The sequence below is a fragment of the Rhinatrema bivittatum genome, chromosome 1, assembly GCF_901001135.1.
Source record: "Rhinatrema bivittatum chromosome 1, aRhiBiv1.1, whole genome shotgun sequence".
Classification (NCBI taxonomy): domain Eukaryota; kingdom Metazoa; phylum Chordata; class Amphibia; order Gymnophiona; family Rhinatrematidae; genus Rhinatrema; species Rhinatrema bivittatum.
This window is the reverse complement of record NC_042615.1, coordinates 286,089,493-286,116,297: the sequence shown is the minus strand read 5'-3', so window position 1 is coordinate 286,116,297 and position 26,805 is coordinate 286,089,493. Positions and strand designations below refer to the sequence as shown.

The window sequence follows — 26,805 nt, the reverse complement described above, 5'->3', positions numbered from 1 at the left end:
TAACTTGGTCTTATTCCATACTGTAGACCAAAATCACCAAGCATCACATTCACCAAAATCCCAAACTGGAGAGGATCCCATATTAAAATGCCTCAGTTTTATTTAAAATATCATTAAAAATGCATGTAAAGCTATCCTTCACAGGTGAGGGACCCGAGATAAAATCCCCCATGGCGTTTCGAGCGACTTACTCCTTAATAATGCATTTGAATAAAATGGCTACCTTTGAATACTGGGTCCTTCCCTTCCCCGGCTCCAGTGATTTTAATGCATGCTGACGCTGGTGTCCAGCAAGCAATGGCTTGTGTCCGGGCTTCACTCTCTGTAGGGCTCCTTCCGTGAGCGAGCTTTTGTTTGGACACATTCTTTATTGTTAAAACCAGAAATGGATGCAGGGATGTACAGCATGGCCAACAGGCGTAAGCTTCCGAGACCCCACTGGAAACGGGCTCAGAGCATGAGATGTGTCTTCTCTGGCAAAAAAAAAAAAAAATGAACGGGGCCCATTTACGTCTTTTTCCAGGCCTACACATCTCCCACACCAAAGGGGAAAGACTGTCAGTCAGACCAGTGAAGAGATCCTGCCATGGGAGATTGAGATTCTCGCCAGGAAAAGGAAGTGGAATCTGCTCCAGTGTTGTATTTATTTATTTCCATTTAGAGTCTGTTTCCTCATGTATAAGATTGAAGCACATAGCATTTTTTTTTTTTTAACATAGATATGATTTTATGTTAGAAACATCTTGCCAGACTTGTACAAACATGATAAGAGAACTGAGAACAACACACTAATAATTGAAAATAACGGCACAAGCTCCAGACTTAAAAGGACAGAGAGGAAACAAAAACGATCTTTGTGGAAGTGCTCTAGGATATTAAATTGCACAAGTCTTTCTGCTGATGAGGTAGGTCAGGGAAGACAGAGTTGTCATGCTTAATATCAGTCGCTGTGCTTCGCTCTCATCTGAACTTCAGCTCCCTGGCCTTTAGTTTGAAATGGTTAGGGTCCCAGGATGGTTGGCCTTACAAATCTAGCCAGCTTGCACTGCAGATTTGCTGTGTAAAGGGCAGATAAACATTTGTACAGATCAAAAGCATTTGGAAAAAAGAACAAAAGTGAATCAGTGGGGTGGGAAGCTTGCAGCGAGGCCCTGCAGAAACTAAGATTATCTCCTCATAACCAGGACCCCATCCCTCCCTCCACCCGCTGCCTGGAGTCACCTGCATTTCATCCTCTGCAGGCAAAACAGCAGCAGAAAAGCTGACACTACAGCAAGCTGAGGGAGTCTTCACATACAACATTAACCAGTGACAAAGCTCTAGCAGGCCGAGCGCACCTTTAGTCCCCGATGGATGCGCGTTTTTGACACGCTATTATTACCCCTTATACAGTAAAGGGTAATAGCTCGTGGAAAATGTGCGGCCAACCCCCCCCCCCCCCCCCCCCCCGAAACTAATAGACAAATGCATGTTGATGAGCCTATTAGTTATTCACGCTCGATACAGAAAGTAAAATGTGCGGCCAAGCTCTGAGCCTGTTTCCAGTGGGGTCTCGGAAGCTTACGCCTGGTGGGCATGCTGTACATCCCTGCATCCATTTCTGGTTTTAACAATAAAGAATGTGTCTCAGAAATTAACTCCTGCCAAAGGCAGGACTTAATTTCAGCCGGCACCGGGCAAGTGTACAGAAAAGCAGTATTTCAGCCGGCATCAGGCAAATGTACAGAAAAGCAGAAAAAAATGCTTTTCTGTACACCCTCCGACTTAATATCATAGCGATATTAAGTCGGAGGCCCCAAAAATAAAAACAAAATAAAAAACATCCAAATAAAATCTGCCCGCGGCCCGCGGGTTGGAAAACAGACGCTCAATTTTGCCGGCGTCTGTGTTCTGAACCCGTGGCTGTCAGCGGGTTCGACAACCGACGCTGGTAAAATTAAGCGTCGGCTGTCAAACCCGCTGACAGCCGCCGCTTCCGCCAATAAAAAGGCGCTAGGGATGCGCTAGTGTCCCTAGTGCCTTCTTATTAGCGCGGGCCCTAATTTAAATACAGAATTGCGCGCCCAGGAGAGGGGCCTTGGCGCGCATTGGGTGAGCGGGTGCCCTCCTCGGAGCCCCGGCTCTCCCGCACACTTTACTGAATTGGCCTACAGCAGGGGGTACTCTCAGGGAACAGGACAAATCTGTTACCCTCTGTCTATTCAGCAGCCATCACTAGGCACTGAGAAAGGGATAGGTGCTTTTCCAGTACTATAGTCTCCATATAGAGACGTGGGCAGCAGAACAGAGGAAAGGGCACTGCAGAACTCGTCACGTACTCAGCAGTGCAATTACAGTATAAAGAGAAAGGATTCCATGTAGCCCAATCTGGAAGCATTTTCATGGATTATCAAGTTGTTTTTTAAAAAGTAGATAGTGCTTTGCATCCAGATTAATTCCTAGTGCAAATTACAGTTGAATACTTCAGCCACATGTATTCAGCCTCCTCTGCAGTTTATGGCCTAAGAGCTTATTTCTGGTGCCTGAATTGCATGAAAGATTCCAAGAGATATAAGGGAAGAAGGAACATTATGATTGTTACCCCACTATAGTTCAGATAGATATAATGACTTGGGCAAGGCAACAGATGGGATTTGCACATGCATCCTTCCTTACTCTGAAGTCACACTTAAGAGCATTGCCATGCTGGGTCAGACCAAGGGTCCATCAAGTCCAGCATCCTGTTTCCAACTATGGGCAATCCAGGCTACAAGTATCCGGCAAGTAACCAAACACTAAGTAGATCCCATGCTACTAATGCCAGTAATAGTAGTGGCTGTTCTCTAAGACAACTTGATTAATAGCAGGTAATGGACTTCTCTTCCAAGAGCTTATCCAAATCTTTTTTAAACCCAGCTACACTAACTGCACTAACCACATCCTCTGGCAACAAATTCCAGAGCTTAATTGAGCGTTGAGTGAAAAAAGTGCTACTTAGTAACTTCATGGAGAGCCCCCTAGCCCTTCTATTATCCAAAAGAGTAACTGAATCACATCTATCCATTCTAGGCATCTCATGATTTTAAAGTCCTGTATCATATCCCGCCTTAGGCATCTCGGGGCGGATTTTCAGAGCCCTGCTCGCGTAAATCCGCCCAAAACCGGGCGGATTTACGCGAGCAGGGCCCTGCGCGCCGGGAAGCCTATTTTACATAGGCCTCCCGGCGCGCGCAGAGCCCCAGGACTCGCGTACGTCCCGGGGTTCTCGGAGGGGGGCGTGTCGGGGGGCGGGGCCGGAGCGCGCGGCGTTGCGGGGGCGTGTCGGCAGCGTTTTGGGGGCGGGTACGGGGCGTGGCTACGGCCCGGGGGCGTGGCCGCGCCCTCCGTACCCGCCCCCAGGTCGCGGCCCGGCGCGCAGCAGGCCCGCTGGCGCGCGGGGATTTACGTCTCCCTCCGGGAGGCGTAAATCCCCCGACAAAGGTAAGGGGGGGGTGTAGACAGGGCCGGGGGGGTGGGTTAGGTAGGGGAAGGGAGGGTAAGGTGAGGGGAGGGCAAAGGAAAGTTCCCTCCGAGGCCGCTCCGATTTCGGAGCGGCCTTGGAGGGAACGGGGGGAGGCAGCGCGGCTCGGCGCGCGCAGGCTATACAAAATCGATAGCCTTGCGCGCGCCGATCCAGGATTTTAGTGGATACGCGCGGCTCCGCGCGTATCTACTAAAATCCAGCGTACTTTTGTTTGCGCCTGGAGCGCAAACAAAAGTAGGCTGTTCGCGCTCGTCTGAAAATCTACCCCCTCTTCTCCAAGCTGAAAAGTCCTAACCTATTCAGCCTTTCCTCATAGGGGAGCTGTTCCAACCCTTTTATCATTTTGGTTGCCCTTCTCTGTACCTTCTCCATCACAACTATATCTTTTCTGAGATTCGGTGACCAGAATTGTATACAGTAGAGATGTGAATCGGAACTGAAATCCGAACCGATTCTGGTTCCGATTCACATCTCTAGTATACAGTACTCAATGTGTAGTCTCACCATGGAGCAATACAAAGGCATTATGATATCCTCCGTTTTATTTGCCATTCCCTTCCTAATAATTCCTAACATTCCTTTTGCTTTTCTGACTGGCACAGCACATTGACGATTTCAGAGTATTATCCACTATGAATCCTAGAGCTCTTTCTTGGGTGGTAGGCACTAATATGGAACCTAACATCTTGTAACTATAGCACGGGTTATTTTTCCTTATATGCATCACCTTGCACATATCCACATTAAATTTCATCTGCCATTTGGATGCCTAATTTTCCTGTCTCGCAAGGTCCTCCTGCAATTTATCACAATCCGCTTGTGATTTAACTACTCTGAATAATTTTGTATCATCTGCAATTTTGATTACCTCACTCATTGTGGGGTAGATTTTAAAAGGGTTATGTGCATAAGGTACGCATGTAACCCTTTTAAAATGCCCCTGCAGGCGCCGAGCCTATTTTGCATAGGCTCGGCGGCACGCGCAAACCCTGGGACGCGCGTAAGTCCTGGGGCTTTGCTAGGGCGGCGTGTCGGGGGCGTGTTGGGTGGGCGTCGCGACGTTCGGGGCATTCCGGGGGGCATGTCGGGGGGCGTGGTGCCAGCCCAGGGGTGTTCCGGGGGCGCGGCTGAGGCCGGAGGCAAGCGTAACTTTTCAAATAAAGGTAGGTGGGGGTTTAGAGAGGGCCGGGGGGGGGGGGGTGTGGTTAGGTAGGGGAAGGGAGGGGAAGATGCGGGGGGGGGGGGGGGGGGGGGTGGAAGGAAAGATCCCTCCGTGCCGCTCCGTGCAGCAAAACACTGCACGGAGCGGCAGTAGCCACTGAGGCATTCACGGAGCGGGATGCCAGTGGCCAGTGGTTGGTGTTCCACCTTCACGGAGTGGAAGGATGGAGGGCTGCCATCTCAAAAAATAAAAAAAAACAAACAAGCAAACAAAACAGTGGTGGGTAAGGGGCAGGGGTGTGGCCTGCTGGTTGCGGCGGTTGCTACCCCTGATTGAGCTGGATGTTCACTAGGATGGCGCTGCTCTCTGCATTGGTGGAGGGGTGGAAGGGAATTGGGGCCGGAGGGTGCTGGAAGCCAATAGAGATGGGTGGGAGGGAGAAAAAAGGGGGGGAAAAAAATGGATAAACTGCGTAGCTTGCTGGGCAGACTGGATGGGCCGTTGGTCTTCTTCTGCCGTCACTTCTATGTTTCTATGATTTCGGAGCGGCCTCGGAGGGAACGGGCAGCATGCGCAGGGCTTGGTGCGTGCAAGGTGCACAAATGTGCACCCCCTTGCGCGCGCCGACCCCGGATTTTATAAGATACGCGGGGCTACGCGTGTATCTTATAAAATCCAGCGTACGTTTGTTTGCACCTGGTGCGCACGTGCTGTTTTTTAAAACGTACCCCTGTATTCCTTTCCAGATCATTTATAAATATATTGAAAAGCACTGGTCCAAGTACAGATCCCTGAGGCACTCCACTGTTTACCCTTTACCACTGAGAAAATTGTCCATTTAATCCTACTCTCTGTTTCCTGTCTTTCAACCAGTTTGTAATCCACGAAAGGACATCGCCTCCTATCCCATGACTTTTTAGTTTTCTTAGAAGCCTCTCATGAGGGACTTTGTTAAATGCTTTCTGAAAATCCAAATACACTACATCTACGATTCACCTTTATCCACATGTTTATTAACCCCTTCAAAAAATGAAGCAGATTTGTGAGGCAAGACTTCCCTTGGGTAAATCCATGTTGACTGTGTTCCATTAACCCCTCGAGACAACACAATACAATAGGCTCACTGATGAATATATTCGGGGTGGACCGGAAAGGGAGTTAAACCACGTCTGTCTATGTGTTCTGTGATTTTGATCTTTAGAATAGTTTCCCCTATTTTTCCTGGCACTGAAGTCAGGCTCACTGTTCTATAGTTTCCCGAATCGCCCCTGGAGCCCTTTTTAAATATTAGAGTTACTTTGGTCACCCTCCAGTCTTCAGTCACAAGTATGTGGCAGATCCCATAAAGTAGATGTAGTTCCTGCTACTCACTCCTAGGGATAGCAATAGCTTTCTTTAGTCTACCTGGCTAATAATGTATTAAGGACTTTTCCTCTAGGAACTTGTCCAAACCTATTTTAAACCCTGCAATGCTAGTCAATTTGATCCCGCCCTCTGGCAACAGATTCCATAACCTGGTAGCACACTTTCTACAATCTGTTTTGCATCTGCTAGTTGTTAGTTTCATGGAATGTCCCCCTTGCTTTAATATTAATTGAAAGATTAAATAACCATCTTTTATTTGCCCATTCTTCTCCACTCATGATTTTATATACGTCTATATAAATTACTTCGAATTACCAATGCAGAAGTAAATTATCTTAGACTACTGTTAACAAATTCCTGTAAGAGATCTGTACAATTAGGAACTAGGAATATTCCATAATACCATATTTTAGACATTGTCTTCTTTGGCTATTTATTTCTTCTTTAAATGCTATTTAGAAAAGCTCAATCTAAAACATTAAGATTTAGACATATAAGACCTGTTGTGCCATGTATAGTATATTTTGCTCTTATGTTTAAATGTTATTCAAAAAGTTATACAATATGTTACTCAAAAAAGTTCTTTGTTATATGTAATTGCCCACAAGCAAGCTTATTCAACTGTTCTCTGTAAACCGATTTGATTTACATATAATGTAAGAAGATCGGTATATAAAAACCATAAATAAATAAATAAAATAAATATCATGTCCCCTTTCAGCCATCTTTTTTCCAAGCTGAAGAGCCCTAGCCTGCATAGCCTCTCATCGTAGGAGAGATGTTCCAGCCCCTTTATCATTTTTTGTCGCCCTCTGCACCTTTTCTAGTTCTGCTACCGTATATCTTGTTTGAGATCTGGCAACCAGAATTGCCTATAACATTCATTACTCAATATGCAGTTGCACCATTGCTCAATACAGAGCCAATAGGATTTATTATTTATTTGATTTATATTCCACTTTTCGAGCACTTCAAAGCAGATTACATTCAGGTACTGTAGTCATTTCCCTGTCCCCAGAGGCTCACAATTTTCCCTAACACAGGTCCTGATGCTCCTGGGCTATAACATAAAAGGCCACAATGGCTGGAAAGAAAGCCCTTCCCCAACATGTGTAAAATACCCCCCCCCCTACTGTCTTGTGGGAGACTCCTGTCCCAATCCTCTGCCATGTCTAGATACATCCCCAAATTATCAAGGGTAAAACAAAATAGAATCAAAATCGAGTGGCAATGGCCCTCTCCCTTCCCAACACTTTGAAAAATTAGGCATCCCCAGCCTCCAAAGGGCCCCCCAAATCACTACCAACCCCACCCATGACCTCCGAAAGCCACCCTCCGATCCTCCTGACAGCCATATCAGCCAATCTCTGAGAGAGAGGGAGAGAAAGAAAGAGAAAAAGCTGACCCTCTCTACATCTCTCATTTAAGAGGGGCACTTTCAGCTCAGGGTGGGGCAGTGTTACATTGGTCTGCCTAAGGCACAAGGCTCTGTAGACCTTTGTAACACTGCCTCCCCCAAACCCACCCTGAGCTGAACGTGCCCCTCTTACAGTGGAATATAGAGAGTGTCAGATTCTCTCTATCTCTCTCTCGTGCCATTTGTACGCATGATATAAAATTAAGTGTATCTCTGCCTGTGTGCCAATATGGGCGCATGTGAGCTTCTTTTAAAATTTACCTGTAAGAGGATAACATTTAAACAACTGTGCATGGCTGCATATACATGTGTATGTGACCGCGCATTGATTTACCATAGTATTTTATAACATCACATACACGTTTTATAAACCTCACGTATGTTTACCCCACAACACAGGACGTATGTAGGCCAATGTGTTAATTCATGCAATGCATTGAAACGACATATTTCAATGCATATATTTTATGTATGAAAATAAAGTAGGACTTACTCGTGTAAATCGGTGCATTTTAAAACATACATGCGTGAGTAAAATTACCAGTTTATCCAATTAATCCACCAGTTTGCCCAGTCCTTCTCCAGATTATCAAGATCTTCCTGGTTCTTCAGCCTAAACTCCCCCCAGTTCACCCAGACCTCCCACCCAGTAAGTACTACACAATAAACAGGTTTAAATCACTTCCACTAGATAACTAGCAGGTGGAAAAATACGTAAGTCAGAAAATGTATGCGCATGACTTTTAAAATAGCAACTTATACGTGTAACTGTTGGAGCTGCCCAGGAACAACCCTAGAACACTGCTTTTATGCATACAAATATGTGCACGCAAAAGTGAACATATGCACATAGTTTGAACTTTTATAGAACACAGAATATGCAAATAGAAGTTACTTATACGAGCAGATGCTAATTTTTACATGCGTGACATTTTGAAATTCATCTTAAAGGTTGGCTTCGGCATGGGTGTATCTATGTCCATCAGGAATAAAAACTCAGCTGGATTATTTGAAGTGGGTGTTACGGGAGCACTAGGAAGCAGTCCCAATTCGGGGGAGATTGGTGTGCCCTTGGACCACGGCGCAACTGCAGAGGAGCTCCGAGGAAGCACCAAGACAGGCAAGACGTGTCCAAGCTCAGGCAGTCAGGGTGACGACCAGGAGCACTGACCTCTGCCGAACCTGAACGCACCAAAAGGACACACACAGAAGCAGGGAAAAACACCACATCTTTGTGAAAGCAACTCCCAAGTATCTAGTGTAGCTGCTTAAGCCAGGTCAGTCTTGACAAATTAACCCAGTCCTCATCTCATTACATTGAGACTTTTGTTACTTATAAATATCATACTGCAAGTCCCAGAGTGCAATGAAACAGTTGTTTTAAAAAGTCAGGAACAAACCAGCCTGTCAAAGTTGCCCTGGATCAGGAGGGAACCTACCACCAAAAAAAAAAAAAAAGAGGAACTTTCACTAAGGACTTTGCCCCCAAAGAGGGAAAGAATAGTCAAATCCCTAGCAAAGAGGGAGTAGCCATCGGGAAATGAGCACCCCACTCCGAAACGTGGACAGTTTCCTGGACATTAAGGACGGTGAGCCTCAAATAAGCTATCGCCTCTGCATAGTGACAGGCGGGAAGGGAAAAGCTTATCTCAACACAGGCACCAAAAAGTGGCACGGGGGGGGGGGGGGGGGGGAGAAAGTAAAATAAAAGCAAACGTCTTCCCTTACTTGTGGTGGGGAATCGAGCCTGCGCGTGCAGGAAAGCCTCACCTGTAGCAGTAAGCAGCGCAGGATGCCAGGCCCAGCAGCAGGACCAGGGCGGCCAGGCAGGCTGCGATCGCCACGGTGCGCTTCTTCATTGCCTCCACGCGCCGCTGCTCCCGCCACTCCAAGTCGCTGAACTGGCAGCGCTCCCCCATGTAGCCTGGGGCGCAGCTGTGGGTGGGGGAGAGAGAGAGCAAGACATGCCATGAGAACATCTCACCAGTCCTGCACCGCCTGGTGGGGATCCTTTCAGGGGCTCTGCCCTCACCTGGAAGGGAAATGGAATGATTTGATCATGTTTCCACCCGCCCCCCCCCCCTCCCCCCGCACCCCAAAAAAAGAAAAGGCTGAGATGTTTATTTGGAGAAAAGTGGGAGGTGAGTGGTGCTCAGGGAGCTGTAAAACAAACAATCAATCATTTACACTGGCCAGAGGGACAGCAGGAATGAAAGAAAAGGACAAGAATCAGCCATTTCCCCTGCCTCTTGGAGCCCCTTGCCTTAGACTAGCAGCTATTTAAAGAATATTCCAATCCCTGTGGCTTTAGTTGGATGTCTTTCCTCTGTCTCTGCCTGTTCTCCTTCTCTCAGTTCCAGCTCTGCTTCCTCACACTTTCTAATGTCTTTCTCCCTTTTCCTTTTCCTTTTCTGTTCCAGTTCTCTTCCTCCCTCCTTTGTAGCTTTCCTCTTAATACTTTCCTCTTCCTTCTCGTTCTGCTCTCCTCTGCTTCTCTTCTTCCTTGTCGCCTCTTCCTATTCTTTGATGCTTTCCTTTTCCTCATTCCTCTTTCCTTCACTCCTATGCTTTCTCCTCCATTCCTCATCTCCTTTCTCCTCCATTGTCTCCCTTGCTTCCTTCCCCCCAATCCAGGGTCTTTTCTCTCTCTCTCACCTCCCATTGCCAGTCTTCTCCCACCATCTACAGTCATTTCCCCCTTCCTCTCTACCATCCCCATCCACCATTAAAGGTCCTTTTTGCTTTTCAGGTTACAGACAGGAACCAGTACTCGCTCCTCGAGGGCCCTTGTTCCTGACTATCTGCTGATTCTCTTCTGCCTGGAAGCCATCACTGTCTACATCATTGTGAGTTACCATCGCTCTCTCAGAGCTTTCCCTGGAACCAGGTACTCGCTCCTCGAGGACCTATCCTTTCCAGATCCTGAGTTCCTTGAGACCAATATGTGAGTGTTGTCATCTAAGTTCTGTTCATGAACTCTGCATACCCTGCCTACTCACTATCTACAGTTTCTCAACAGCTCAGCCATCCAGGGATCGCTGTTCCAGTATCTGAGGGACTTCAGCCCTGCCGGGCACTTCAGCTCACTACTGCCACCTCTGGTGGTTTCAAGATCTGTTTAATAAAAGAACTAGTGTGTGTCTTTCTCCATACTCTAAGCCTAGCCGGTGGTCCCTCTAGGGGATCTTCCCCTGGGGGTGTGGTCATCTGCCACCAGCCAAGGATCCACCCACTATTCTCCAGCAGTCTGTAACAAGAGATTGCTTCTCCGCCTAAGGAATACATCAGATTGCTACTCCTATCTGATTGCTCCTCCCATCAACATTTATTTATTTATTTATTTATTTATTTTTAGATTTTTATATACCGGTGTTCCTGTATTAAAATACAGATCACATCGGTTTACATTGAAACATAAAAATTACGCCAAGAGGCGGTACATATAACAAGGTTATAGAACTTGGAAAACAGGGAAAACAGATTCGAAAAATAACATTGAGAAAATTGTAAAGTCTCTTTGAGAAACCAAATCATAAAATAAGGCGTAATTGTCTAAGTTAAATGTGATCTGCAGAAGGGATTGCGATGGTGAGAAAATCTTGATAGCTGGAGGTGAAAAAATAATCATAGTTCTGGAAAAGCTTGGCTAAAGAGCCAGGTTTTAATTTTCTTTTTGAAGGAAGCGAAGCAGATCTCAAGGCGGATGTCTGGCGGGAGCATGTTCCATTGGACGGGTCCTGCTAAAGAAATGGTACGTTTCTGATGTAAGGATATTGTTGAAGGAACATAGAGTGTGCCTTTATAAGCTCCTCTGATAGGTCTAGTTGAAGAGTGAAAACGTAGTTGGGTGCTTAAGTGGAGTGGGGATATGTTGTAAATAGATTTATGAATTGCTGTGTATACTTTATAGAGAATCCTTTGCTTAATAGGCAGCCAGTGGAGGAGTTTTAGTATGGGGGTTATGTGGTCTCTTTTATTCGTATTGGTAAGGATTCTAGCTGCAGAGTTTTGAATCATCTGGAGGGGTTTGATGGATGAGGTTGGGAGGCCAAAAAGGAGCGAGTTGCAATAGTCGATTTTTGTTAGTATAATGGCTTGTAGAACCATCCGAAAATCATTGAAGTGGAGAAGTGGTTTCAATTTTCTCAGGACAAGAAGTTTATAGAAGCAGTCTTTAGTGGTGGTGCTTATAAATTTTTTGAAGTTGAGCTGATTATCTATCATGACGCCTAAATCACGTACATATGGTGAGTGAATTATTATAGGAGTGGTAGAAATGAGTGGGACAGCTGGGTATATTAGATTGTTATTAACGTCATGATTGATAATTAAGATCTCGGTTTTGTTGTTGTTAAGAATGAGGCTGAGACTGGAGAGAAGATGATTGATTAGTTGCAAGCAATTATTCCAGTGAATCAAGGTTTTGTGTAGGGATTCTGAGATTGGGATGAGTATTTGGATGTCATCCGCGTAAATGTAGTGTGTTAGATTTAGATTATTAAGAAGTCGACAGAGAGGGAGAAGGTAAATGTTGAAAAGGGTTGGAGAGAGGGAGGAACCTTGAGGGACTCCTTGATTTGCTGGGACCGGGTGTGATTCTTTGTTGTTTATCTTTACCTTGAATTGTCTATTAACCAGGAAGGACTTGAACCAGCTGAGTACTGTTCCCTTAATGCCTATGTCTATCAGACCTTGTAATAAAGATGAATGGTTGACAGTGTCAAAGGCCGCAGAGAGATCTAAAAGAATAAGGAGGTGAGGTTGTTTTTTATCCATATTAGTTAGAATATTGTCGGTGAGAGAGATAAGTAGGGATTCAGTGCTTAACGATTTACGAAAACTGTACTGGGAAGGTGCAAGAATGTAGTTTTCTTCCAGGTACTCGGATAGTTGTCTATTGACTATCTTTTCCATAATTTTGGCGATCATTGGCAAATTGGCTATTGGGCGGAAGTTAGCTGGATCTGTAGCCGGAAGATTCGGTTTTTTAAGAAGAGGTTTAAGAATTGCTAGCTTAAGTTGGTCAGGAACTAGACCTTGGGAAAGAGAGCAATTAATGATATCGGCAATTGGCTTTGAAATGGTATTCCTTATAGCGATGAGGAGGTTGTTTGGAATTGTGTCTAAGGGATGAGAGGATGGTTTCATAGCGGATTATGACACTAATTAGCTGGTCACAGTCTCTTTTTCCCCTTGTCTGTCTTTTCCTAATTCCTTTTCCAATGTTTCTTTTATTCTTCTGCTTCTTCTCTCTTCTCCTGTCTTCTTTCCTTCCTCCCTCACAAAGGCTCCCACTCCCACATACTCTCTTACCCAGGCTCTCACTCTCACATCCAGGCTCTCATTTTCATATACTTTCTCTCACACGAAGGTTCCCACTCCCATTCACACACAGACTCTCACTGTTACATGCTGTCTCTCACATGCAGGCTCCCACTTCTACATGCTTGATGTCTCTTGCATCCACAGGACCTCATGCCCACATACTCTCTCTTTCTCACTCCCATGCAAGTTTTCCACTCCACATTCTCTCTCTCAAAAATATAGACTCACTCCCACATACTCTCTCACACACATACACACAGGCTTCTCACTTCATGTTCTCCCTCACACACACACAAAGGCTTCTCACTCCATGATCTCTCTCATGCATACACACAGGCTTCTCACTCCATGATCTCTCTCATGCATACACACACACAGGCTTCTCACTCCATGCTCTCTCTTATGCATATATACACACACACACAGGCTTCTCACTCCATGCTCTCCCTCATGCATACACACACACACACAGGGTTCTCACTCCATGCTCTCCCTCATGCATACACACACATAGGCTTCTCACTCCCATACACTCTATCAGCGCTATCCTTCTCTCCTGGGCCTCCTTGCTACAAAAGGCCTCCTTTTCGGGCCACATGGGATAAACTCCGCAATGGCCCTGCATCAGGCCTTTTCTTCTTGGGCCGCTTGGAATGAGCTCTGCGATCACCCTGCATCGAGCCTCCTCTTCTCAGGCCGTGCAGGGTGAGCTCTGCGATGGCCCTACGATGGGCCTCCTCTTCTCGGCCCCAGGTAACACAAATTGGGTAGGCCTGAAAACAAAGTGGGTGAGCTACAGCCCACTCAGGCCCACCCGTGGCTACGCTACTGAGCGACTGATTACCTAGAGTCCTGCAATTTTGGGGGCAGAAGGAAGGGTGACTACCGTGTTATGCAACAGAAAACTGATCCCTCCCATCCCTGGCAGCATGCAGGGATTAGGAGGGGAGAGTGTGAGACTGGAGTGCACAGAACACAGCAAAGAAGAGCTACTCTGGGCCCTATTCCAACCCCCTCCCCTCCTGTTGTTAACCACCCTTACCCCTTTAGTCTGCAGGAAACAGAAGGGAGTAAGTGAGATTGGAGAGGACAGAAGCAAACAAGAGTTCATATTTTGTTTGCATATTTCTGTTTCTAATTTCTTATTCTGTATTTTGTAAGGCTCTGTATTCTGCTTGTGTGACTCAGGTGAGGTATTTTTCTTGTGTGTAGTTTCTGTGGAGAGATCTGTGGCAGTCCTGCTTGTTCTGTGTTCCCACTAGGAAATGAATCGGTGTTCTAGGACCCCTGTAATATCTGCAGTGTTGCCTTTTCATAGACTGGGTTGTGACTGAGTAATTGTTTTGGTATGACAGATTAGCTATATTGCCAGTTTCTGAAGGGGTTTGTGTTACTTCACAAAATGCTTGGTAATGGAGCAAATCTGTGTCACTGTTACCGAGGTGACAAGAGAATTTGAATTTCTTTTGTATGGTGAATAGTAAAGGGAAATATCCTAGTTCAGACCAGCCAGCCATTTCAAAGATTACCTTCAAGCAATGTGGTATAGATTTCTTTTCATTTATAAATGTATGCATATCTTGATATTTTTTTTTTTTTTGCAGTCTACCCCACAAATCACAAATGACATTTATCAGACACTGTGACATGATTTATTTTTATTTATTTATTTATTTAAATTCTTTTAATATACCGATGCTCAAGACGAAGGTCTTATCGTACCGGTTTACAGTGTAACCAGGGATAACCAATTAAATAGAAGAAAGTTACAATGAACAGGGATTTACAGTACTGGAGAATTAAGAGCGAAAGAAATTAGTTTAACATAACTCTAAACTCTATATAACAAACAACACCCATATATTACATAACCGTTATGTAAAATTAACACATCTCATTAATACCATATGCTTCTTGGAAAAAAATGTTTTTACCCTCTTCCTAAAGTCTTTCGCATCCTGCATTACAAGATCATTTATTTATTTATTTATTTAGTATTTTTCTATACCGGCATTCACGGAGTTCGTATCATGTCGGTTTACATAAAACAAGGGGTGAGAAATACATTATAACGTAAATAACTAATAACATAAGAGTATACATTAAAAAGTAAAACAAGTGCATGGAAGAAAAAGTTACAATAAAACGGGGGTCATTCTAACTGGGATTAGAGTTAGAGGAAAGATAAAAAGTTTAACCAGAAGTAAAACATTGTAATGATTGGTAGATAGTGACTGTTTCAGTTTAATAGGAAATGTTCAGTAATGCTGCATTTGATGGTAGTGAATCTTTAAGGGTCCGGAAATGCTTTCATGAACAGCCATGTTTTCAGTCTTTTCCTGAAGGTTGGAAGACATGGTTCCTGTCTTAGTTCTAGGGGGATGGAGTTCCACAGTGGGGGACCTGCTGTGGAGAAGGCCCGATCTCTCAATGTTATATGTTGGGTGGTATTGTTGTGTGGTACCTGTAGATATTCTCTATATGCTTCTCTGATGGGTCTGTTGGAGGAGTGTTTTTTAAGAGCTATTTGTAGATGGAGTGGAGCCAGTCCATGGATATTCTTGTAGATTGTGGTGAGGGATTTATGAATTATTCTGTAGTGGATTGGTAACCAGTGTAGGTCTTTAAGGACTGGTGTAATGTGATCTCTTCTTCTTTTGTTTGTTAGAATTCTTGCTGCGGTGTTCTGTATCATTTGGAGCGGTTTAGTATGTGATGATGGGAGGCCTAGTAGGATCGAGTTGCAGTAATCAATTTTTGCAAATATTATTGCTTGGAGCACTGTTCTATAATCATGGAAGTGAAATAGGGGTTTTATTCTTTTTAATACGTGCAGTTTGTGGAAGCAGTCTTTGATTGTTTGGTTGATAAACGATTTCAAATTTAGCCGGTTGTCTATGGAGACTCCTAAATCTCTTACTTTTGAGGTTTGCAAGTTGGCTGGCGGGTTTGTAGTGATTTTGCAATTATCTGGAGAGATTAGAATGAATTCACTTTTTGATTGGTTTAGGATTAGGTTTAAGCTGGATAAGAGCTCGTTAATTTCTTGAAAGCCATTTTCCCAAAGTTCTAGCGCTTTAGTGATGGATTCTTTGATGGGGATCACAATCTGGACGTCGTCGGCAAATATGAAGTGTTTTAGGTTTAATTTGTTTAGCAGTTGGCAAAGCGGGAGAAGGTATAAGTTGAAAAGTGTTGGTGAGAGAGAGGAACCCTGAGGAACTCCTTGTGATGATGGGTATCTGGAGGATTCTTTGTTGTGGATTTTAACTTTAAAACCTCTATTTTCTAGGAATGTTTTGAACCATGTTAGTGCTGATCCTACAATACCGATGATCGCTAGTTGATTTAGTAATATGGCATGGTTACAGTATCGAACGCTGCCGATAGATCCAATAAGATCAGTAGGAAGGCCTGTCCTTTATCGAGGCCCAAAATAATGTAGTCAGTCAGTGAGATGAGAAGGGATTAGGTGCTTGAGGCTTTTCTAAAACCGAATTGAGTGGGGAAAAGAATTTTGTGTTCTTCTATGTAATCTGCTAGTTGTGTGTTAACTAGTTTCTCCATCACCTTGGCAATGAAAGGCAGATTTGAGATTGGACGGAAGTTGTTAGGATCTTTGGGGTCCAAGTTAGGCTTCTTAAGTAGCGGTTTGATGGATGCTATTTTGAGGTCGTCTGGGTAGAAACCCTGGATGAATGAGCAGTTTATAATGTCTGCTAGGGTTTTGGTTATGGTGTCCGGGATTAGCAGTAGTAATTTAGACGGAATCTGGTCTAGTGGATGCGATGAGGGTTTCATTTTCTTAAGAAGTGTTTGGATCTCTGAGGAAGAGGTGAGTTCAAGAGATTGGAGGGAGATGTCTTTATTATGAAGAATGTAATTACTGGTTGGTGTGCCGGTATTATGCTTTAATTGTGTTAGTAGGTTCGTGATTTTCTTACTGAAGAAGAGTGCCAGCTCATCAGCTTTTGTTTGAGCTTGGATAGGTGGTATGTCAGGAGGGTTTGCCTGAGTTAGATTGGAGACAAATGTGAATAGCGCTTTGGAATCGAATATAATGTTATGAATCTTGTGTGCATAGAAGTCCCTTTTTGTTTTTAAAGTGGAGCTCTTGTATGATTGGAGGGCGAGTTTGTATGTAGAAAGTGTGGAGGGGGAAGGGGCTTTACGCCATTTACTTTCTTTTCCGAATCATGTTTGTCAAACATGATACATATATATGTATGTATATGCGTACATACAGTATATAAAACAAAGTTATGGAGGTCAATATTCAGTTGCTGCATAATTATCTGGATAATTATCTGGATAATTTAGACAAAATAAGCAGTGGCATGGCTGTACTGATGAATATATCCAGATAAAGTTATTCGGATAAGTTCAGGCTGCATCATAGCATGACTAAGTTTATCTGGATAACTTACTGGATAACTTTAAATATCTGGGTTATGCAGGTACGTTATCTAGCTAAAGGGCCAATGTAATAATATGAGTGTTATAAAACTGTGCATTGGTTTGCAGCGCACATTTTTAATGCTCAAGTTAATTTTTTTTTAACTCCCAATGCAGTAAGCTAATGATATGCTAATGCATCGGGAGTTAAAAAAAATGAGCAAAAACTTTAAAATGTGCGTTCGGCACAGGTCAAACGCACATTTAAACTCAGGAAGGGAGAGGGGAGCTGTCTGTGACAGTCACAGTCGCCACTTAGCTGGATAAATACTGATTTATAAGTCTATCTGGCAGCAAGAAGCACTGCCAGATAGCCGGATAAGTCAGTACTTATGCGGGAAGTAGCGACACCAACTTACTTGTATAAGTAAGCTGCCACCACTTACCCCGATAAGTCTGTACTTATCCGCAGACATTTTTAAACAATTTTTGAAACTTTCTATCCTTTTTTTAAGGGCTTTAAATGCCAGCACAGTAGCACTGTAAACTTAACTCCAACTCTGTTTTGGAGTTAAATTTTCATCCCTAAAAAAAATGTGCGCTGTTCTGATGCAGTCTCCCTGCATCAGGAGTATTGCTTAATACCCTCATTTGCATGGGATTTCCATGTAAGGGTGTTAAGTAGTACTCCCTATTAGAAGCAGCCCTCTATCACGTATGACTTTTCTCTATTTGTGCAAAACAGACGGGCGGGCTTCCATGAGGTGAAGCAGGGATTACGAGCCAAGGGGTATTCCTATGCCCTGTTATATCCTGCCTGACTTAAGGTTATGCCAGCAGGCCAACCTTCCATCTTTTCTGATACAGTCAAGGCTGTAAAGTATTTTCTTTCAGCTGCGAATACTGGTCCCAATGGGGAAAATGGTGGTATACAAGATCATTGAGGCCCTCATGAGAGAGAGAGGGTTTTACTTCTTTTTTTATTTGCTGGGGTAAGTGTGCTGAAGGAGTGTAATGGCACCATATTGAGGAGCACCATGGGCCCCTTTTTTGATGGCCTTATCTTTTTTCTTCCTGTTGGTGGTTTATGTGTCTCCTATTTTTTTAATTTTTAATTTCATGTTTCCTATGTTCAGAAGACTGGTGAGGGGTTTTTGTCAGCTGGATTTCTAGATTCATCATGCCTGGAGGTCGTTCACTCTCAGTGCCCACTACTTTTTTGCTTTACTATGGTCCTGGCTTGGCAGTTATTTCAATTTTTGGGTGACCCCTGGCTTTTCAAGGTGGCCCGAGGGAAGTAGAGGATCCTCGGGTGCCTTTGCAACTTGCACTGCTCCGGACAGAGGGATCTTCAGATGAAGTGAAGTGCATCTCTAGATGCGATGCTGCATTGTTCTTACATTGTTTTTGATATGCTGTCAGAGATCTGCTAATATGTCTTGGACTTGTGTTTCTGTGTAGGATGTGCCATTTTTTCATATGCCTCTTTTTACTTTTATATATATTTTTTTCTTCTTTTTTCCTTACCTTGGTATTGGCTGGCATCCCTGGGGGGTTCTCCCCTCGGAGATTGCTAGGCAGGGATTCTTTTTGCATGTGCTAGCAGGTGGTTTATACCTTGGGAGTCATGCTTCTGGGATTTTTTTTTGCTACAGAACAGGGACATTGGCACCAAGGTCTTCTCATTAATTGCTTTGACTGTTGTTGGTGTGGATTGGGTGAGGGGGTGGTGGGGTTCAGGTTGGGGTTTTTCAAGGTAATGAAGTTTATTTGTTGGAGGGGTTGGGTTCTGTGGGGAGGTTGTATACTTTTCAGAGAGATGTGTGTTGGGGACTCTCCGCATTGGGGTTTTCAATTTCATATAGGTGACACCTGGGCTTCTCTGTCAGTGTTCTGGAAGGGAATTCTGGTTGCCTGCCAGGAGGGGTATTCCCTATGGGAAATTTCTGGTACAGATATTATTTACATCTTTGACCATGGCTGAAATAAAATATCTTTGAATGTCAGGAGAATTTTATCCGCTGTGAAACACACTAAGATTCTGCAGTTTCTGAGACAGAAGGCAGCAACTATTGCTTTCTTACAATAGACCCACCTCGTGGATAGTAAGCATGAAAAATTGCAAGAAGCATGGGTGAGGTAGGTCTATATGGCCTCTTTTTCCTCCAGATGTAGGGGAGTCTGTGTGTTAATTCATAAAAATCTTCCGTTGCAGGTTCACAACTCCTATTGTGACCCAGAAGGCCATTATGTAATTTTGGAATGTCGTATGTACAGGAGTTTGAATACCTTAATAATCTTCTACGGGCCAAATAGGGGCCAGGCTGCTTTTTACAGTAAACTGCAGAAGACCTTGGCAAATTATGATATGATGCGAGCTTGTATGGGGGGGCGACTGGAATGCGTGTCTCTGTCCGCTTCTCGACAGGTCAGGAGTCCGGAAGGTACAGGATAATAGTGGTAAGGGATCTGGGGACTTGATGCAGACCTTTGATCTTGTGAATATTTGGAGGCTACAAAACCCTAGTAGTAGGAATTATACGTATTTTTCTCCATGCTTTCATATTTATAGTTGCCTCGATTTATTTTTTTTTGTGCAGTAGGGGGTTGGTTCGCTCAGAATTTGATGGTGAGATTTTGGGGTGCACTCTCTCTGATCATCATGCTATTCCTCTGGCATTTTCAGTATGTGGAGACAAGAGCTATAAATGCTGGAGACTTAACACATCCCCCCTGTTAGGGAGAGCTGATTTTCAGGAGGGAGTCGGGCAGTTATAGCCAATTTTGAGGTGCATAATCCTCCAACCGCTTTTAACCCTACTCTTAGATGGAAGTCCCTGAAAGCGATGATACGCGGGTATATTATATCTTATGCTAGTCACCATAATAAACAGAGAAAGGCTGAGCAGGTTGCCTTGTAGGGTCAGATTAGGTTACTGGAAACTCAGCATAAACTAGACTGCTCTCCGGTGACCTGTAGGAAACTATGTCTGCTTCAAGATCGCCTTAAAGAGTTACAAGTAGATTTTATTGAAAAGTCTATGAATTTTCTGAAACAACGGAATTATGAGCATGGCAATAAAACTGGCTCCTTGTTAGCTAAGGCTATCCAGTTGAGTAAAAAGAACTCTTTAATCTATGGGATCCAGGATAGCCAGGGGAATATCAAGCGGCAGATTGTGGCAGGAGAGCAGGTAGATTTATGATCTGTACTGCGTTTGTGGATGCATAGTTGCAATCTTTGTCATGTCACCGGTATTTCTGTTTACTTGTACTGTATTGTTTTGAAAAGTTATAAATAAAGAGTTTAAAAAAATCTCTCAATGGGACATGGCCTATGAGCCTGAAAGCTAATTACTGGGGAGGCAAAAGGCTGAAGGTTTGCCTAGGGTGCCTAATATCCTTGCATTGGTTTTACCACTCTCAATATCTGCACTCACAAGCTTGCATTCTATTGCTGTTTAGGTTGCTACCTCTTCTGTTGAATGGGACATGACAACAACAATGGAACAGTGGTGCCATCTGCTGTGCAATGCTATGCGTGCACTTTTAGTAACCAGACTTCTGTACTAGATAGTCACACACAGTGCATGTATGGCTAGAGAGGACTCAAATCAACCAAAATTTGTGAATGTGACAAATCCTCTTCTTGAATCTTGTCAAAAAAAGGTAAGAATGAATAGAGATGTGCAGCCAAAAAAAAGTCATATTTTGACAGGAGTTCTGGGGAATCCAAGATGGCAACAGGCAACTAGAAAACAGCTCCTGATCCAGTGGAACCTATTTCCTCTTTTGATATGGGTTGGAAAAGAAAGGGCAAACTGGTAAGAACCCCTGCAGCAATACTTGCCTCTACTCCACGCGGACTCATGGATGCCTCATGTTGACAGAGGAGCCGTTGAGGAGTTCTGGGAGGGGAATGCTTGCTCCCATCTCCCCCAGCTTGAAGGCATCTCTTAGTCTGGTGATCAGAACGCCTCCAGTCCATCCCACAGCTGCTGGACTCTTTTCATTGCAGCTGGGGGAGCTGCTGACTGATGATGTTGATGCGATTCTCCCAGGTGCTGGGGATGCTGAGAGGAGCAGTGTTCCCACAAAGACCAATATAATAAAAGGTCTAACCCTACATTGTGACCCTGATGCACATGAGGAGGATATTGGCAGTGTTGCGGACATTGTTCCTGAGGCTGGTCAGAAACTTAAGAGAAACATGGGGGTAACCTTCGCGGAGCGGCAGTTACTACCTTGGGAAGCTAGCTGGGCAGACTGGATGGACCATTTTGGTCTTTTTCTGCCATCATTACTATGTTACTATGTTAGAAGAGCCTCAGATTGGTGAGGTTATGGGGAGGCTGATGTGCTGCAAGTTCAAAATTCCTATAACAGCTCCCTTTTTTCTGAAAGGGGCGTGCTTCCTTTCTAAACAGAAAACAAGTAGCAGTGTCAGTGTATGAGGAGGACCCATGCAAGCGCAGAGCACGGTCTCTATCAGTGTTCCTGGGCTGTACCGCAGTGCCGCTGCTATTCAGGGACTGGAAAGGAAGAGGAGGAGGAAGGGAAATGCGTGTCTGCTGTCTGAGACCCGGAGCTCCAGCATCCGAGCAGGGAGACCTGCAGGCAATCTCGGAGATGGGAGGGAATGCAGGCTGCCTGAGAGTTTCCTGGAAGAAATGGGAGATTTAGGGCTGGATTTACTAATACCGCCGAGCTCCTTGAATCCTGTGGTAATAGGGAGCGGGGGGGGGGGGGCGAAGCGTGCAGCAATCGCACCACCGCGGTGCAATCACTGCCGGCGTCGTGCTGAATAACTACACCATGAAAGGTGTAATTATTCAGCGTGAAACTGGCTGCGATAAAGTTGCGTACCTTTGGCTGTCGACGAAGTCTTCGCGGCGTTGGTCCCAGTGTCGCCCCCGACTCCTCTTCCAGGGCTAACGCCGCCCCGACTCCGCCCCGAACTTGGTATCGCACGCGATAAGGGACTTTTGAAAATGACCCCCTCTGGCTTCCTACACCTCTCTCCCCAATCCCCTTTTCTCCCCCTGTACCTCCACTCTGTTTCCATCTCTCCTTCCCTCTCTCTCTCTATTCCTTTCTCCCACTGGGAGTATGGGGTTAGAAAAACAAAAGGAGCAAGAGAGGCAAGTTGTGGTTGAAGGAATGGTGTCAGAAGCAGCAGTAATTGGGTTCCAATATTTCCATCATGTGAAGAAGGCATGGAAGAGAGAGAGGGGAAGGCAGAGAGGGAGGTGTAGCTGGAATGGACAGTGCCTAGAGCAGTAGGGATGGGCTCCAGTTGCTTTCACCACAGGCAAGAATAATTCTCTCTGTGGTTGCTGAGCTCCTTTAAAAAAAATTTCTGTGGGTGCTCAAGCCTTAGAGCAAGCACATAGTTGATGCCTATGGGAAACATCTTTTTATTTTAACCAGCTTTTTAAATTTAATTTAATTTTAAAAAATCTATATTCCACTTCTACAGAGTTAGCCAAGCAAGGTAGATTAAAATATCAAAACATAAATATAATAATATAAAACATAAAAAAACAATAAGTAAAAAAACCAGATAAAACATAAATATGATATATAATACACAACAAATAAAAGCAGGAGCAAGAACAATCAGATGGCCAAAATAGGGTCAATAGGTCCACCATATTATAACATTACAGCTCTCAAGGTTAAAACACCTACACACCCAAATATAACTAAAACCCTCAATTCCATCAGAATCAAAGCATACAAATAAAGAAGCCATTGTAAAAGAAAAACAATGTAAAAGAAAAATATCACTGAACAATTTCATTAGCAACTATCAGTGCAATGCAATCAAAAAAGCTAGAGATGGTGCTATCTATCCATTTGAACATTTGTCCCCTCTCCTTCCTCACCAGGATAATGTGGTAAAATGAGCTCATATCACAGGAGGGAGCAGAAGTAATATGAAGTAATGTTCTGCAGAGTGACCCTGCCCTCCTTTACCATGCAGCTCAGTTTACCAACTTTGAATAATGTGGTGCCAGCAGAGATATCAATCACCCACAAGACGAAACTATGTAATAGAACTGAGCCCATAAACTCCAGCTGTTTACCCCCCTGGGCATTGCCATGTGGTGTCAACTGTAGTGAGCACATGCAAAGGGGCTGTGAAAGTGTCCTCATACACAACTATCTCCCTCAGCTGTGTCATAGCTAAATGTAGCTTTAGCATTTACAGTGGACTTTCTTAAATTAAAGGACCTTGGCTTTATAAGACCCATGATTCTTGTTCCCCAAGAACACTTTCTGTGTCCTGTTTGGATTTCTTTGTTGCTGATATTTGTGGAACACAAAGTCACAATACAGATAAAGGAGGATGGAATGTCTATTGGAAAGGACGCTGTGTGCATTGTGCAATGGACAACAGGACAAAGGAAACAGTAAGATCAGGCTGTGCTGGAGGCATGTAGCCCACTTACCGTATTTACTTAAAGAATTTCATATTCACAGTTCTGGGTAGAGTACAGTAGTACATACATAAAAGTATGATTACATCTAGCAATGTCTCAACTAAGGACTATCCTAGTGGTTACAGCAATGAGCTGGGGAGCTCAGATCTTACTGACATTCTTTGTAACCTTATGCAAGTCACTTTAGCCAAAACTACAAGCCCTCTGGGGACAGGAAAATACCTACGGTACTTGAATGTATGGGTTGTTTTGTTTTTTTTTGAGGGACCATAGGGCAAATCAGGCAGGTCAAGAAAAAAGTGCTGGTCGCAGGTACCCCCTGAAAAAAAGCCCTGGAGAAAAATGAGATGACAGGAAAAGCTCAATGAGAGATATAGGGAAGGAAGTGAAGATATAAGGGGAGGGAAGAAATGGTAAAAGGACAGGAGACCCTGAAAAAGAAGTTAGTAGACTGTCAATAAGAAAACAGAAAAAAAGAGATGAGAACCAAAGTGATGAGAAAAATAAAATGTGCAGACTACAAAGGTAGAGGAAAGCATTTTATTTTTACTTTAGTGAATGGAATATGTTAACTCTGGGAATGTGCATCTGTGATATCTTTCTGCTTTGTACAATACAGGAGGAAATGCATTTCTGCTTCTGTTTCTCTGATGTTGCATTACATGCTGAGTCTGGCTTCTTGGGGTTTCCATTTCATCTTTTGCTTGCATGTTTCTGTTTCCAACTTGTGGTCACTTATTCTGTATTTGTTGAGGATCTGTCTGTGATGTACATGTGTGACACAGGTTAGATAATTTTGCTAGCATGCAGCTTGTGTAAGGCTCAGTAGTAAACTAGCTTGTTTTGTTTTCCAATAGGTAATATATTGTGTTCTAGGGCCTGTTGACTTTTGATAGTTAGGATTGTTGCGGTTTAGTAATATTTTGGTATGGCACACTTCATTAGGGTTGACTGATCTTATTGGGGGAGTGTCAGAGGGCAGTGTCAGAGGGCAGTGTGATGGCAGCATCAGTGCCCAGGGGTAGCAAAAACCTACATTTGTTATTGGGAGAGGGTAAAGGTCAGAGGAAGACTGGGTAGGGATCTGGAGGTGGGATAGGAGAGATCCCTGAAGTGGCTGCGGGCACTAGCATGAGTGAAGCCAGCATTTTTCACTGGGGGTAAGGGTGAAGTGTGACAATTTCAGATCTTGCACAGGGCACCGGTTAGCCTAGAGCAGGCCTTGAATGCCAAGAAGGTGACTGGACTAGCTCTGTGTGTCTACCGAGCATGCCACATATGTTGGAATCAAATTGGGGCACACCCAGTGCTGGTCCATTCAGACTGTAGAAGTATGTCTAGCTCTCAGTAGTACAGAGGATAAAAACACCAGGAAGTCAGGACAAAGCAATAACTCCTATAGCTCTGTGGTAGGTTCACTGCCTGAAGCTCCCAAGGCTGCAGGCTCAAACCCTGTTAAGAGAGCGGGTCACAGCTTCCATTCAGTAGTTGGAGATATATGTCTAGTGGTTTTTGTAGTTAAGTATTCTTAAGCGGATTTTTGTTCAGGAGGAAGTTTTGTCCACCCTTCCTGACCACCTAGAAAGGAATATGAAGTCTCCTGGTCAAGTTGGCATCACTTAGTGTAAGTGATTCCCTTGCCCATTTGGCAAACGTGGAGGAAGAAAGAGGAATACCTATCCAGTGTCCAACAGAGGGAGTGGAAATAAGAGGTGAGGAGATAATCACAACAGATACCCATCTGGTATAGAGTGGAGAATCTAGGAGGTACCTGACCTGTACAAGGAGAGGAGAGGAAAAGGAATTCAAGATGAAGCATTTGGATCCCAGGAATCTGAACAGGGAAGTAAATTGGGAAGTCCTCCCCCATATTTCATAGTAACCCAGGAAGCCTTCAATTCTAGCCAAAGATAAAGACGAGATTGCAAGGACTGTATCAAGGGATCACAGATTCACTATTTTGAGAGCCCCCTCTTAGCCTTTGGCAAGTGTCCACGCCCTTTTGCAAGCATGCAGGATGTGGCTTCAGCTGGTCTGAGTGCCCTCGGTGTGACACAGGTCTCACCAGATTCTGCCAGTTGGTGATGACAAGTTAGTGTCAGTGTGTTAAGGAGGAGCACCATTCCCCAATGGTATAAAACAGAGGTTTAAAAAATACTCTGCTCCCATGTGAGTAGGAGTCATCAAGGGTGGACTGTTGAGAGATATACGGAGTAGGATTCTAAGCCCTAGTCAGGGCTGTGTAGAGCCATCTCCCACAGAGGGTCTCCATAGGACCTGTCCCCCAAGAGAGGCCCTAAGAGCACTGTTCCAGGGTGGAAGTGCCTGGGAGACCAGAAGAGAGGGAAAGCCTGGAAGAGTTGGTGGACCAGTGTGTACTGGGAGGTGCCAGGAGAAAGGGTAACCTCCCTGGGAAAGTTCACCAGAAGTCAGAGGCTGTTTCAGCTAAATTCAGCCCAAGACTCACAGCAGAGTGAGAGGAAGAGAAAAGGACCCTGGAGAAGCAGATTGCATCTGCCAAACAGGTACTGGGGGTGCCCAGGGGAGAGGAGGATTCCTTCCCAAAAGAGCTGTCCTGGTTTTAAGAGAGGTAGAAAGAGACTGATTTTTGTTTTTTTGTGCTGTAGAACTGTGTTACAGTATTGATGCGCTATCCTTTGTGCGCTGAATTCTGGACCTATGTTTTGCTAGCACTTTCTTTGAGTAAAGAAGTAAAGACTTTATTTTGAACACCAGCTTGGTGGTAGAAGAGCGTTTTGTTACCCAACTAGTGAGCAGAAGAGCCCTGCGATACAAAACCCTAACGGCTAAATTTTAAATCCCCTGTGCGCAGGGAAAATGGGGCTCATGTGCGCGGCTGGGCCTTGCGCGCCACTAGCATCTGCAAAGGGGCCCGGCCACGCGCATAACTCCCGTTACGTGCAGAAGCGCCGGGCCCAAGAAAAGGTGAGGTCCAGGGGGGCGGGGAGGGGCAGGGCTGGAGGCGGCCGGTACAGCGGCCATTTGCTGCTGTGCCGGGGGATCGCGCGCCGGCAGCTGGTGTAAGTTCTACAACAAGGAAACAAAAATAAGGTAGGGCCTTCTAAGGGGTCAGGGAGGAGAGGGGAAGAGGGAGGGAGGGTAGGCAGGGGGGTAGGAAAGTTCCTTCCCAGTCCACTCCTTAATTGGAGCAGACTGGGAGGGAACTGGGGGA

General features: G+C 44.6%; 1 protein-coding gene across 3 annotated transcripts in view; it reads right to left on the bottom strand.

The window, feature by feature from the left end:
• The window catches only part of EGF (epidermal growth factor), a 208,156-nt gene that overhangs the window by 23,117 nt on the left and 158,234 nt on the right, over positions 1-26,805 (bottom strand). For 2 of the 3 annotated variants that reach the window (XM_029596110.1, XM_029596117.1), the window contains one exon: positions 9,217-9,381. In XM_029596110.1, coding sequence (XP_029451970.1) covers positions 9,217-9,381 — 165 coding nt within the window. Of the gene's footprint in view, positions 1-9,216; positions 9,479-26,805 lie in introns of those variants that run through there. The other variant, XM_029596125.1, reaches the window with a different exon arrangement.